The 12,992-nt window shown below is 51.3% G+C and overlaps 2 protein-coding genes across 2 annotated transcripts in view; both read left to right on the top strand.

Annotated features, from left to right (window-relative positions):
* The window catches only part of LOC140636369 (beta/gamma crystallin domain-containing protein 1-like), a gene marked incomplete at its 3' end in the record, with an annotated part of 152,781 nt that extends 141,353 nt beyond the window's left edge, over window positions 1–11,428 (top strand). Inside the window, exon 3 of the mRNA XM_072831611.1 lies at window positions 10,865–11,428. Within this exon, the coding sequence (XP_072687712.1) occupies window positions 10,865–11,428 (564 nt within the window). The remainder of the gene's footprint in view (window positions 1–10,864) is intronic.
* Window positions 11,429–11,641: 213 nt separating this feature from the next.
* Window positions 11,642–12,992, top strand: part of CRYBG1 (crystallin beta-gamma domain containing 1) — a 47,791-nt gene continuing 46,440 nt past the window's right edge. Inside the window, exon 1 of the mRNA XM_072831903.1 lies at window positions 11,642–12,240. Within this exon, the coding sequence (XP_072688004.1) occupies window positions 11,657–12,240 (584 nt within the window). The 5' untranslated portion in view covers window positions 11,642–11,656. The remainder of the gene's footprint in view (window positions 12,241–12,992) is intronic.

Raw genomic sequence — 12,992 nt, 5'->3', positions numbered from 1 at the left:
TCAATAATCCTGTATGACAGATGAGGACTTTTTTGAGAGGGTGAATGATTTGATCCCTATATGGTAATATTCCTGAGTTCTTTTCATGAAAGCATGCACTGTGCTTCTTAATTTGGAGCATATTGCCAGCAAGTCAGTAATTCTCACTAGAAATTATGGAAAAACTGAGAAATTTGGGGGGGGATATATGTACATGAATTGAAAGATAAACATTGTACCATTTTCTAGAAATACCTCCATTATTTTCCGCCATACTTTTCAAGGTGGTTAAACTAACCTTAAGCCTCAAGGTCACTAGAAGTCTCAGAGACAGCGTAGGTGCATAGGGCTGTGTTGGAGAGGCTTCGTTCTTGATGGAACTGCCAGCTCCAAGTTCCTTCTCTCTTCCTCCTCCCTCACCTTCCAGTGGGCTTGACCACTAGCTGTGCCTGGTGGGGGGAGCCAGGCATGCTGCCACAGGCCTCTCCGGGGCTGCTTCCCACTCTTCTTCCTAATTCATTCCCTATCTTCTTCATCACATCATTTATATATGGGTGACCTAACTGGAGGTTATTCCTTGGGATTTGAGTACTTGGATTCTGAGACTCAATAAGAGTTTTCTAGTGTTTAAAGGACTTTTTTTTTTTTTAAGATTTTATTTATTGGAGAGAGAAAGAGCAGGGCGGGGGGTGGGGATAGAGGGAGAGGGAGAAGCAGGCTCTCCGTTGAGCAGGGAGCCCAATGTGGGGCTCGATCCCAGGACCCTGACATCATGACCTGATCCAAAGTCAGACGTTTAACTGACTGAGCCACCCATGGACCCCAGATGTTTTTTTTTTTTTTAATTGAGGTAAAATTAGTACCTATGGTATAAGTTTCAGGTATGCATTACAATTTCCTATGTACATATGCTGCAAAGTGACTGCCACCGTAACTCTAGTTACTGCAGGGCACCTTACAGTTGTGACCTTTCACCCAGTTAGCTCACCCCCACCCCCCCCCTTCCCCTCTGGTAACCACCAACCTAGTCTCTGTATAGATGTCCTTATTCTTGACCTTTAACACGAGCTATTGTGCGAGTCCTTCTTTTTCAAGTGCATAAAGAACATGTTTTTTTTAGTTCTGGGTCAATAAAAAAGGAACTAATTTGACTACTTCACAAGGACATATTTCCATTTTCCCATCTGGCTAAGCTTCTTCACTCCAATTAGGAACTAACTAGTTGGTGTTTTGATTATGCTAATTGAGATACACATAGAGTCCAGGAGGTGGTAAGAAATACTGTGCTATAAATTTCAAATTCCGTAGTCTCCTCCTAGTTACACGTTGTGCATAGGGGGAAAAAATTAGGATTAACCAAATTAGGATTAACTATCTCTACTATAAAGCAAATCAATTCAGTGTGATAGTTCTCTTCACCTTTGGGAGAAAAAGAAAAAGTTGGTCAAACTCTGATCAATTTACACACAGAGAAACATCGTGAGTTATTTGTGTCCTGTAATCGGGCACACAGTGTCAGTGAGGATCCCGGCCCAGAGATCAGAGCACCGGGAGAATTGAGGAAAATACTGAGGGACTATTTACAAACTGTGGGAAAGGTGTTAAGGAAACCTAGAGAAGTGAAAGAAGCTTAAGCTTCCCAGCCCTTTGCTCACGTGGCCTCTTCCAAAATCCTGTCCCTTAATCTGTAATCCAGAATTTGGGGTTCTTTGTCTTAAAGAAACCTCTCAAAATTTGTCCTGCCCCACAGAACCTGATTCTACCCCAAGCAGAGGAGAGTCAAGCACTCCCCTGCAGGCACCAGTTGAGAGCCTTCCCACCCTAGGCCTGACTGCGCAAGAGGAGGAAGCAGTTCAGTCATTGGGAACTGCAGAGAAGTATGGCTGCAGGGAAGGCTCCCTGACAGAGGCCACAGGGTCACACTCGGTCACACCTGGCCACACCCAACCCAGAGCACAACGAGGGGGGTGGGGGGTAAAAACACCTGAGCGCACCCCAGTCCCTCTGTTTTATGTCCCATCAGTGTCTTACACTGGCTGAACCAAACCAAAGCCAAAGGGTAAGGGGGTCAGTTTCCATATTCCAGCATAGTCAAGGGCTTGGGGCACAGACAAGGGTGAGGAAGGGTGGACAGACAGAAATATCCACTGTTTACAGAGTTGTCTGATTCTAAAGACAGCAGCACTCCGTGATAAGTGAGAGCTTATCTGCTGCTGACTGGATCATGTCCATTTTTGTATTGCAAAGCAGTACAGGTTTAACGTACTACATGCAGTCAGACATTCCTCAAGTGGTGTACAAATCATATTCTAGTAAATAAAATCTTATTTTTCTATGATATAACCTCAAATGGGAAAAATTACTAAACTAATTTTTTTATTTTTATTTTTAAAATATTTTATTTATTTATTTGACACAGAAAGAGAGAGAGAGAGAGCACAAGCAGGGGGAGCAGCAGAGAGAGCAGGAGAAGCAGGCTGGGCAGGGAGCTCCATGTGGGGACCCTGAGATCATGACCTAGGCCAGAGGCAGATGCTCAACCGACTGAGCCCCTCAGGTGCCCCTAAACTTTTAGAAAGCCTGACTTGTGTCTTAGGAAAATTACTTAGATTCTTGGGGTTATGATTTGCCTCTTTAAGGAAAGGAGAAAATTCTAATACAAAGCAGACTCTCAAGAATGATTAGTGGAACGAATGAATTAAACAATCCTGCAATTTAAACATTCTATGATTTTATCTTCCTTTCTGGTTGATCAAGTGTCTGTGGCTTTAAACAATTAGGTTTCACTCTGCTTCTGTCAAACACTGAATATCCTAAGATCACTTATTTTTTGTTTCTTTGTTTTTAAATATTTTATTTATTAGAGAGAAAGAAAATGAGCAGTGGGGGAGGGGCAGAAGGAGAGGGAGGAGTAGACTCCCCTGCTGAGCAGAGAGCCTGACAATGGGGCTGAATCCCAGGACCCTGGAATCATGACCTGAGCTGAAGGCAGATGCTTAACCAGCTGAGCCACCCAGGCGCCCGCTGAGGTCAATTTTTACCTGGAACCAGGAGTCTACTTTTCAAAAGAAACTTTTTGCTTCTTCATCAAACCCTCTGGAAGAGCAAAACATACTTTTGGAATAATGAACATTTAATTATTTTATTAATGATGGTTTTCATATTCAATAATGCCTCTATTTCAGGACACTGTTGAAAGTCAAAAAAAAACAAGCTGTCACTTCCTTGACCCAGTAGTATACCTATGATTTTATACAATGGGATGTGATCATTGTGTAGCTTGAAGCTAGAAAGGAAAACAAACAGAGACACCTGGGTGGCTCAGTGGGTTGAGTATTCAACTCATGACTTTGGCTCAGGTCATGATCTCAGGGTCTCCGAGATCAAGCCCTAATTTGGGCTCTGTGCTCAGCAGGGATTCTGCTTGAGACTCTTTCTCTCCTTCTCCCTCCTACCCTCGCCCCCCACCACTTGTGTGGGTATTCTCTCTCTCTCTCTCTCTTTAAAATAAATAAACAAATTGATCTTTAAAAAAAAGAGAGAAACCAAACATATTGTGGTGGAAAGTAGAGAAGTACATATCACCTGAAGTTGAATGGAAGGAGAAGAGATCAAGAACAACATGGAGAACAAGAATGAGCCACAGAGACAGGGTGGGGTGGGCACTGGGAGTGCTGACATCCTGGAAACAGCGCAGGGCAAGTAAGTGTCCCTCCCGAGAGACAGGGGAGCCTGACAGCCAAGAGAGGCTCTGAAAGCCTAATGTAAAATATATTTTTTAAATATTTTATTTATTTATTCATATTCATGAGAGAGGCAGAGACACAGGCAGAGGGAGAAGCAGGCTCCATGCAGGGACCCTGAGGAGGGACTCGATCTCGACCTGAGCCCAAGGCAGATGCTCAACCACTGAGCCACCTGGTGCCCCCACTAATGTAAAGTATTATTCATTGCACCGTATGAAGTCATACTGTAGATCAAAAATGGTTGATTTCACATGTCTTTCGGCCAAAGGCCTGCTTGTTACTAACCATATTATAGTCTGTGGGTTGTTTAGTGCGAAGCCGTGGTCTTCACTCATTGTAACAGCCCGGGAAGAAAGCATTATCACAGCACAAATGGAATAACCGAGGCCCATAGTTCTGTCTCCAGAATCAGTAAGAGGTAGTACTTTATATTTAGCACGCTCTGCGAGAGGGAACTGTATAACATTTAAAGAAACATTTATTTAAAAGGTTAAAATGAAAAGCTTGAGTGCTCAATAGGTCAAAGTGTATTTATGTGAACATTTCTTCTTTTACATTTTGTGTATTTCTTTTTTTTTTTTTTTAAGATTTTATTTATTTATTCATGAGAGACACCGGGAGAGAGAGAGAAGCAGAGACACAGGCAGAGGGAGAAGCAGGCTCCATGCAGGGAGCCTGACGTGGGACTCGATCCCGGGTCTCCAGGATCACACCCTGGGCTGAAGGCGGCGCCAAACTGCTGAGCCACCCGGGCTGCCCCATTTTATGTATTTGTGTGTGTGTGTGTGTGTGTGTGTGTGTGTGTGTGTGTGTGTTTGGGGTGGGCCATATTTATTAGCACAAGCAATACGGGAAAGAAGAACACAAAATGAGGGATAGAGAGGAGAGTAGGTAATTTGAAATGCCTCTTCCAACCTCGGTCTGTAGTATCGGGATCCATCTCTGGATCCTCCCTTAGATGTACCTTCTGGGGTCCTGGGGCTGGGATGATAATTTGCTGCATACACATACAGTGGCAAAATGCGATTTTACTTTTCACTCTAAAAGTCTTTAGCATTGTGCAGCCCCAGTGGCTCAGCGGTTTAGCACCGCCTTCAACCCAGGGTGGGATCCTGGAGACCCGGGATCGAGTCCCGCATCGGGCTCCCTGCATGGAGCCTGCTTCTCCTTCTGCCTGTGTCTCTGCCTTTCTCTCTCTGTGTCTCTCATGAATAAATAAAATCTTTAAAAAATAATAATAATAAATAAATAAAATCTAAAAAAAAAGTCTTTAGCATAAACCTCCTGGAAGTTGTAAGAAAAGAGTAATATCTCCTCATGAAAGTCGTTCTTGCTTTTTGTGTGTTTCTCTCTCTTGCATCCTGACGCTACATCAGACTGTCCCTGACTGTTTCTCTCTTTTTTCTCCCCACTCCCCGTCCCCATTCTCCATCTTTATTCTTTAGCTGTCATGTGTTTCAAAAGCATTTCTCTCTTATCGAACAGAATTTTCTAGCCCTTGCCCTTACTTTTTAAAACTGATGGGTGGGGCACCTGGCTGGCTCCATGGGTGGAGTGTGGGACTCCTGATCTCTGGGTCATGAGTTCAAGCCTCAGGTTGGGTGTGGAACCTCCTTAAAAAAAAAAAAAAAAAAAAAGTTGAAGGGTTTTTGAAAGTTGAAGTAGCTTAAATCTCTATATTTTTTAAGCCACACAACTAAAATGATTTTTTTAAAAACCTATGCAGAAAACAAAGTTCCCCCCAATGCAAACACATATGCACCTGTGTTGAGAGCCGGAGGTATTATCAAAGTAACCTGCCATCCTATCATTTACAATAATGTCCATGAGACTCCTTCCTCATCATGGCTAAACTGAAGGAGCTACTTTAAGGCATTTTTTTCCCCCAGAAATCAAAGTGAGTGCTTAGGGAATCACAGGTATTCCAAAAAAGAGTCACTTGTGTACATCAACGACCATGCTTTAGTAGGAGGCACAGGTGAGTACATGTTAAAAGATCTTGACCTGCTTTCTCGAGTCAGATTTGGGCGGGTAGCCAGCAGTCACCCTGAAGAAAATGCAAGTTTGTCTACCAGCAGCTACATTGCCCTGCAGAGTCCTCACTTGGGCAGAACAGAGCTGCAAGTTCTTGGCCACACTAAGTCCTGTGCAAAAAAAAAAAAAAGATTTCTAGTCTGTTTTGGTTTTGTTTAGACCTAATCCTGTTTCTCCTTATCTCCAAGAGCGTTGGAAGGGAGAAGGGATGTTGCAAATTCTAGTAGCAGCAAATGCTTCTTGTCCACCTCCCCTTGTAAGTCCCCGTGCTAAGTGTTCGGAAAGCAAGAGAAGCCGGTTTTCCTGCTCCTAACGGACTTATATTCCACTGGGCAACAAAAAGGTGGGAAACACGTGAAAGACTTATTTTGAAACAGTATGTTAATTACATTTTCATGTAATATGCTCAACATATTTTTCTTCAACCTCCAAACCTGACTTCGGGTAAAGTGCTTCTAAATTTAAAGCAATGACTTCAGTAGGCAATTAGGCAGTTTGAGGGGTGGGGAAGTCTGGGGCCTGAGATGTCCAGACATTTTCCTACGCTAACAGTTTGTAAATTGTAAATTAACAATTTATCCTGTATTTCCTGACCTTTCACCCCCCACTAGTTGAGAAGATCGCAGAGATCTCTGAAATTGTGTGCAACAGTACAAGGCGACTTGTACTAAGTGGCAGCTGCTCAGAGCAGGTGTTGCTGCACCGAGGTTGGGAATCACAACACGGCTCCGCAGCCACTGTGCCTGGGCCTCTACTCGCCCCTGGAGCTTGGATGGGCTTGTCCTCGACGCCTGCACACGCCCCTCACGAGCTCCATTTGACATTAGCCCACAAGAGCTCTCTAGAACAAGCCCTAGCACACAAGCCACGGACCATCTCTGAGGTAGTCCTGTTGTGGACTGCACCCCTCCCAATCAGGCAGGGGTGACAGGAGGATTCGAATGCAGGTTCTGCGCAGTGAGGTGTGCAGGCTGCCTTAAATAAGGCGGGCACAGAGTACGTGGGAAAGGGCTAAGTGGGAAGGAGGCGGCGTTGGGCTTGCAGTGCTCCCTGAGATCTGTGAACACCCAGCCCAAGAACTCCCCACCTTCTGACTGGGAGAGCCCGGGGAGGGGCCTGGGAGAGCAGGAAAAAGACTGATTGGCCCTCTGGCCTCTTTGCAAAACACTCCCCTTCCCAATGGACAGTGGGTAGGTGCTGGGTCCCCTCCTACCATTAGCACTCCCCGTGCGAAGGCTCCTAAGTAAGAAGGTCCCTACTCTGTGGACAACTCACTGGCCATCTAGTTTTTCATTTTCCACCTGCCACGCTCATTCTTCCTCCCTAAACACTTGGAAAGAAAAATCCCTGGCTGAGAAGAAATGCGCGTCCTATTTTAAGAAGGAGTGTTTCTCAAAGATAGGACTGGGAACTGTAGTTCAGATGAACGGAGCGCCTTGCCTAGAGATACGCTGGCGATGCTGGCGATGCTAGGGACCTGGCTCCTGGGGGAGGCTGCATTTTTTGTAAATGAGGACCTAGCTCTTAAAATGTACTCGGGGCTCCCATTGTCTAAGAACTATGAAATGTGCATCTGAGCCAGATGGATTGTTTCTCAGGGGTTGTTTTCTTTTTTTTTTTTTTAATTTTTTTATTTATTTATGATAGTCACACACAGAGAGAGGCAGAGACACAGGCAGAGGGAGAAGCAGGCTCCATGCACCGGGAGCCCGACGTGGGATTTGATCCCGGGTCTCCAGGATCGCGCCCTGGGCCAAAGGCAGGCGCCAAACCACTGTGCCACCCAGGGATCCCGGTTGTTTTCTTTTTAAACCAACTTGATTAAGATATAATTTATATGTAACAAATTGGACCTATTTCAAGTATACAGTTTGATGATTTTTGAAAGATAGGTACATGTGTGTGACTATCACCACAATTAAGATATAGAACGTGGCCATTACCCCCCAAGTACCTTGGCGCCTCTTTCCGGTCACACTGCACCCCTCCCCACCCCCTCCCTACCCTCAGGCAACCACTGACCTACTTTCTGTGATTATATATTAGATTGGTATTGTCTAGAATAACATATAAATAGAACCATACAGTCCGGAACCTTTTGAGTCTGGCTTCTTTCACTTAGCACAACATTTTTAAAGATTTCTCTGCGTCATTACACGCATCAGAAGTTCAGTCCTTTTTATCGTGGAGTAGTACTCTGTTGTATGGATGTACCACGGTGTGTTTCACCATTCACCCTTGATGGACATCTGAGTTGTTTGCAGTTTTTGACAGTTGTGAATGAAACTGCTGTGAACATTCATTGTAAACAAGCAAAACCCTGCAAGTCTAGGAAGCTGAGTACACAGAACAGTAGCCTGACAGGTGATAAGCTGCTGCCCTTCTCAGGGGAGGAGGAGTCAAGTGGTTGATGAGGCCCAGCTACCAAGAGCAATCGGTTTTGTGAAAAGCAGCTACAGCCAAAAATGAAAAAAATGCCAGCACTGAGCAGAGAGGAGCGCTGACCAGGCACCCTTCAACCCCATGGGAACAATGGGCTGCACCATGAGGGGCAGGACAGAGCGATACACTTAGCGGTTTTCCTTTGACATGGGCTAAAACTGAGCCAACAGACTCAAACCTTTTTTTCCGGGCACTTCTTTAGAGTATGTGTGAAAGCCTGTCCAGGCAGTGGAGACACAGTGCTGAGTTTGTCTCCGGAGTTAGAAAAACTACTGGCTGTGCAACCTTGGCCAGAGCTAAGAAACCTTGGCAAATGGGCAGTTAAAAGAGCACCTCCCTCAGGGGCTGTTGGGAAGCTTAGATGGGATTCTATGTAAATCTCTTTGCAAGGGTCTAGCACCTTAAGGGCTGAGTAAGCATGAATTATGTTTAAAAATCATGTAATACCTTTGACTTAGAGTTAAGAATCCAAGTATATTCCTTGGGCAGTTGGAATGTTTATTTTTCTTCCTAAGTTGCACAAGGAATTCTTCTTATATTCTTTATATAACTGTTGTAGGATTGAATTATTAATCAAAATCTGTTAGACTTTAGAAGCGTTCCAGTTCAGTCACAAAAGCTCCCAGTGGCTGCAACACCTAGCTAGTTCCCAAGCTCCCTCCAGGTGCTCCTCAAACCCAAAGGGTCACTCAGGGCTGGTCAGTAAATGTGATTCATGAGCACTTCTCAGGAGCCGATTCCGGGGGTGTAGGGCCTGCTACAGTCTCTTCCTCTGGGCTGACTCTATCTCAGGGGTGCCCCCCACCCCACGTCCTCAAAGGGTCCCCGCGGTGGAGCTGAAGGAGCTCCGGGTGGAGGCTGAGGACTTGGGTGTGATCTTGTGGCTGTTGCCCGCCTCCCACCTCACCCCTTGGTCCCTCCGCTGCCCTGGCTCCCTCCCCTCCTTCCTGCCCGGGGTGACCCCACCTGGCTAGGCTGTCGCGGAGTTACCCTGCTGGAGCTGCCTCAACCAAGGCTTGGTGGCCCGTGCACTTCCAGGCCCGTCCTGCCCGAGGCCCGCGGCGGGATGCCCCGCAAAGCTAACGCAGCTGCTCGTAGGTGTGACTCGGGAATCTCTCTAAACAGCTAATATTGTAAAAAAAAAAAAAAAAAAAAAAAAACCAAAAAACTGCCCTGAAGGCTCGCCCTCCTTTAGGAAAGGCGCCCACTGGCAGGTCTGCTTCCATGGGGACGTTCGAGCGCCCCGCGCTTCGGGCGCGCCAGGTGCGGGCCGTTGGGCTCCAGGCTACGGAACAGGTGCACGTTTTCCCCCTTCCCGGACCCTTCCCACGGGGTGGGGGGGATGCTGCCGGGGCTCCCCCCTGAAGGCCTGCGGGACTGTGAGGCCCCCTCCGCCCCCGCCGAGGTCGCTCCGGGGCGCTGGGCGCCCCCCGGACCGGAGGGGAGGATGCCCCCTGCCCCCAGGTACTCCCGGGTGTGCGCTCCTAGGACCTCCGCACGGGGTCGAGGCCTCTCGGGTGAGCCCCCCCCCCCCCGCAGCAGCCGGATCGCGGGGGGCCGGGGGGGGGCATCGGGCGTCCCCGGAGCTTCTCCCATTGGGGGAGCGCAGGCCCGCCCAGGTGCTGGAGCCCTGGGTTTCTTAAGAGTTTTCATTTGCAGTTCTGTTGGACCCAGGTGGCTTCTTTTTGTTCTAGAAAAGACCACCGGAGCTTTTTACTCGTTTTCCTTTCTTCCTACAAAAAGAAAGGGCGGTTTTTTCAAAACAAAGCAAAACTCCCCTTTCTTTTTCTTTTTTTCTTTTTTTTTTAAACTCCCCTTTCAGATACTTTGGGGGCACCTGGGTGGCTCAGTCGGGCTGAGCGGCTGACTTGGGCTCAGGATCTGGGGGCCGGAGATGGGCCCAGTGTGGGGGCTCCGTGCTCAGCGGGGAGCCCGCTTGCCCCTCTGTGTCTCTGCCGCCCCCACCGCCCCCCTCACCCCCATGCCTTCTCTCTCTCTCTGTCTCTAAAATAAAATCTTTAAGATACTCTCGTGTGTTTACTGCTGCCGTGTAGTCACGCGTGGCTGTTTTGAAATTGCATCTTTATTGAAGGAGGCAAAAAGCAAAAGCTGGGGCGACCTGGGAACTGTTGAGTTTGTAGGCCTGAGTATTTGGACCTTCTGATTTTCCCTTTAAAACACAAGGATTCGGGCAGCCCGGGTGGCTCAGCAGTTTAGCACTGCCTTCAGCCCAAGGCCTGATCCTGGGGACCCAGGATCGAGTCCCACGTCAGGGTCCCTGCATGGAGGCTGCTTCTCCCTCTGCCTGTGTCTCTGCCTCTCTCTCTCTCTCTCTCTCTCTCTGTGTGTGTCTCTCATGAATAAATAAATAAAAATCTTTAAAATAATAAAACACAAGGATTCTAGTTGCAGGAAATGTTATCCCAAGTAGCGCCAAGCATAGACGGGGCTTAAGAAAAAATGTGACAATCCGAGTTTATTTTGTTGGAGTGCATGTAGCACATGCAAAAACCACAGGTCTCTAATTTTCCAGGTGGGCTGGTCGCTACCATTTTGGCTTGTCCTTCTGCCACGTGCTTACTCCTAAAGGGGGGGTGGGGGGTGGGAAACGCAGATTCTCATCGTTTCTCTCCCCCCCACCCCCAACCCCTTTTGTTTTCCAGTCCAGGGCGCAACCACCCGAGGAAAACAGACGCAAGCCGGTGTTGGGGAAGCTCGGCACCCTGTTCGCGGCCGGCCGGAGGAGGTCCGGCAGAAGCGGGGTGGAGAGCCCCTCCGGCTCCCACGCCAAAGCCGCGTCTCCCAAGGATGGGACCTCTTCCAAACCCCCGGAAAGAGAGAGTGACAAGAGCCAACCTCAGGGCAGCCAGCCGAAGCAAAGGGACCCGGGCGAGGAGGCTCCCCCGCAGGAGAGGCCCCCGGCGCGGGAGCCCGGGGGGCCCTCGGACAGCCGCGTGCGCGCTGCGCCCCCCGACGCCGGGCGGGCCCCGTGCGCCAGCGGACGCGGGGCGGCGGGGCCGCGGGGCCCGGGGCGTGATGCGCCCCAGTTAGAGCCTCGGGAGGCAGAGGGAGGGTCCGTCCCAGGGGCCGCCAAGCAGCTGCCCTCCCCGCTCGAGAGTCCCTCCGGGCAGGGGCGCGCGGAGGCGCGGGCGGGCGGTCCCGGGGAGGGCGCCCCCCGCGGCGCTGGCGGCGAGCAGGAGGCCGCCCCGGGCGCCGGGGCTGCGGCGGGGGCGCCCCCCGGGTGTGCGGAGGCGGGCGGGGGCCCCGGGGCGGCGGCGGGGGCGGCGGCGGACGGCGGAGCGGGGCCCCGGCGCGGCCCCGGAGAGCGCGCGCGGCCCACGGCGCTGACCCTGGTCGTCTCCCCGGGCGCGGGCGAGGGCGCGGGCGAGGGCGAGGGCGAGGGCGCGGGCGAGGGCGCGGCCCCCGGGCCGGAGGACTGCGGCGACCCCGACGACATGGAGAGGAGGTCGTGCGGCCGCCGGGCCGGCAGGCGGCGGAGGTCGCAGAGGTCCGCCGAGTCCCCGGGGCCCGACGCGGCGCCGCCCGACAGCGCGGGCGGGGACGGCCCGGGGAGCGGCTGCGAGCGGGCGCCCGACGCGGCGGGGAGCGGGGACTCCCCGGCGGGCCCCGACCCGGGCGTTGCCGCGGCGGCGGGCGCGGAGGCCAAGGCCGGCCCCGGGGCCAGGGGGCAGCCCCGCGGGGAGGCGGAGCGCGGCCCGGCGCCCCCCCCGCCGCCGCCCGCCGCGTCCCCGGCCAAGAGGAGGGGCCGGAGCCGAGGCCCCGAGGCCGCGCCCGCCGGGGAGCCCCCCGAGGACCGCGCGGACGGGGCGGCCCGGGGCGGGCCCCGCGAGCTCACGGTCAAGAGCGCGACGCTGCTGCCCGAGATCAGGCCCGAGCACAAGAGGGGCCTGGCCCCGGGCCACCCCGACGGCCGAGGCAGAGAGCCGGGCCGGCCGGCCGCTGCTCCCGACGCCGACGGAGGGAAGCCCAGGAACCATCTCGGCGCCGGCAGGTCCACGGTGACCACGAAGGTGACCCTGTAAGTGGGGGCGGGGGGGCGGGGGCCGTCCTCAGGTGCGGGGGGGCTGGGGCTGTCCGCAGGTGCGGGGGGGTGCTGGGAGGGCTGGGGGGGCTGGGGCTGTCCACAGCTGTGCAGGGGTCTGCTGGTGGAGCTCTGGCCGATGTGCGGGGGACGGGGGTCTGGGGGGCGCGGGGGTCTCTGCATTCGGGGCAGATGGGTCTGTGCACGAATTTTCCCCCTCCACACCGTAACTAAGACAGTGAAGCGCTGGTTAGCACAGGTTTAAGAAGAGGACACTTTGGGAAGCCCAGTCGGGTTGCTCATTCCTGTTCTGATAGAATATTCAGTTTGGTGGATGTAAAAATCTCCCGAGACTCAATGTTTACTCGATTGAAAGAAGACCCCTTAGCCTGATGTGAGCTAATCCTTTTTTTTTTTTTTTTTTTTTTTAAGATTTTATTTATTCATGAGAGACCCAGAGAGAGAGGCAGAGAGACAGGGGCAGAGGGAGAAGCAGGCTCCCCGCAGGGAGCGAGCCCGAGGCCAGACTCAATCCTGGGATCCGGTGATCACAACCTGAGCCAAAGGCCCATGCCCACCCCCTGGGCCACCCAGGTGCCTCCTGGGCTAGTTCTTTTATTCAAAATGCACCCCCGCATTCCTGGGTAGGGCATTCTGTGCTGCAAATTTGGAAACCGGGAGCAAACCGGCTTACGTTCAGTGTGACCCTGGAGCTTTGACACCTGTGAGTCTAAGAGAACTCACAGAAC

The sequence above is a fragment of the Canis lupus genome, chromosome 7 (assembly GCF_048164855.1).
Source record: "Canis lupus baileyi chromosome 7, mCanLup2.hap1, whole genome shotgun sequence".
Taxonomy (NCBI): Eukaryota; Metazoa; Chordata; class Mammalia; order Carnivora; family Canidae; genus Canis; species Canis lupus.
This window is presented reverse-complemented; position numbering and strand designations above follow the sequence as displayed.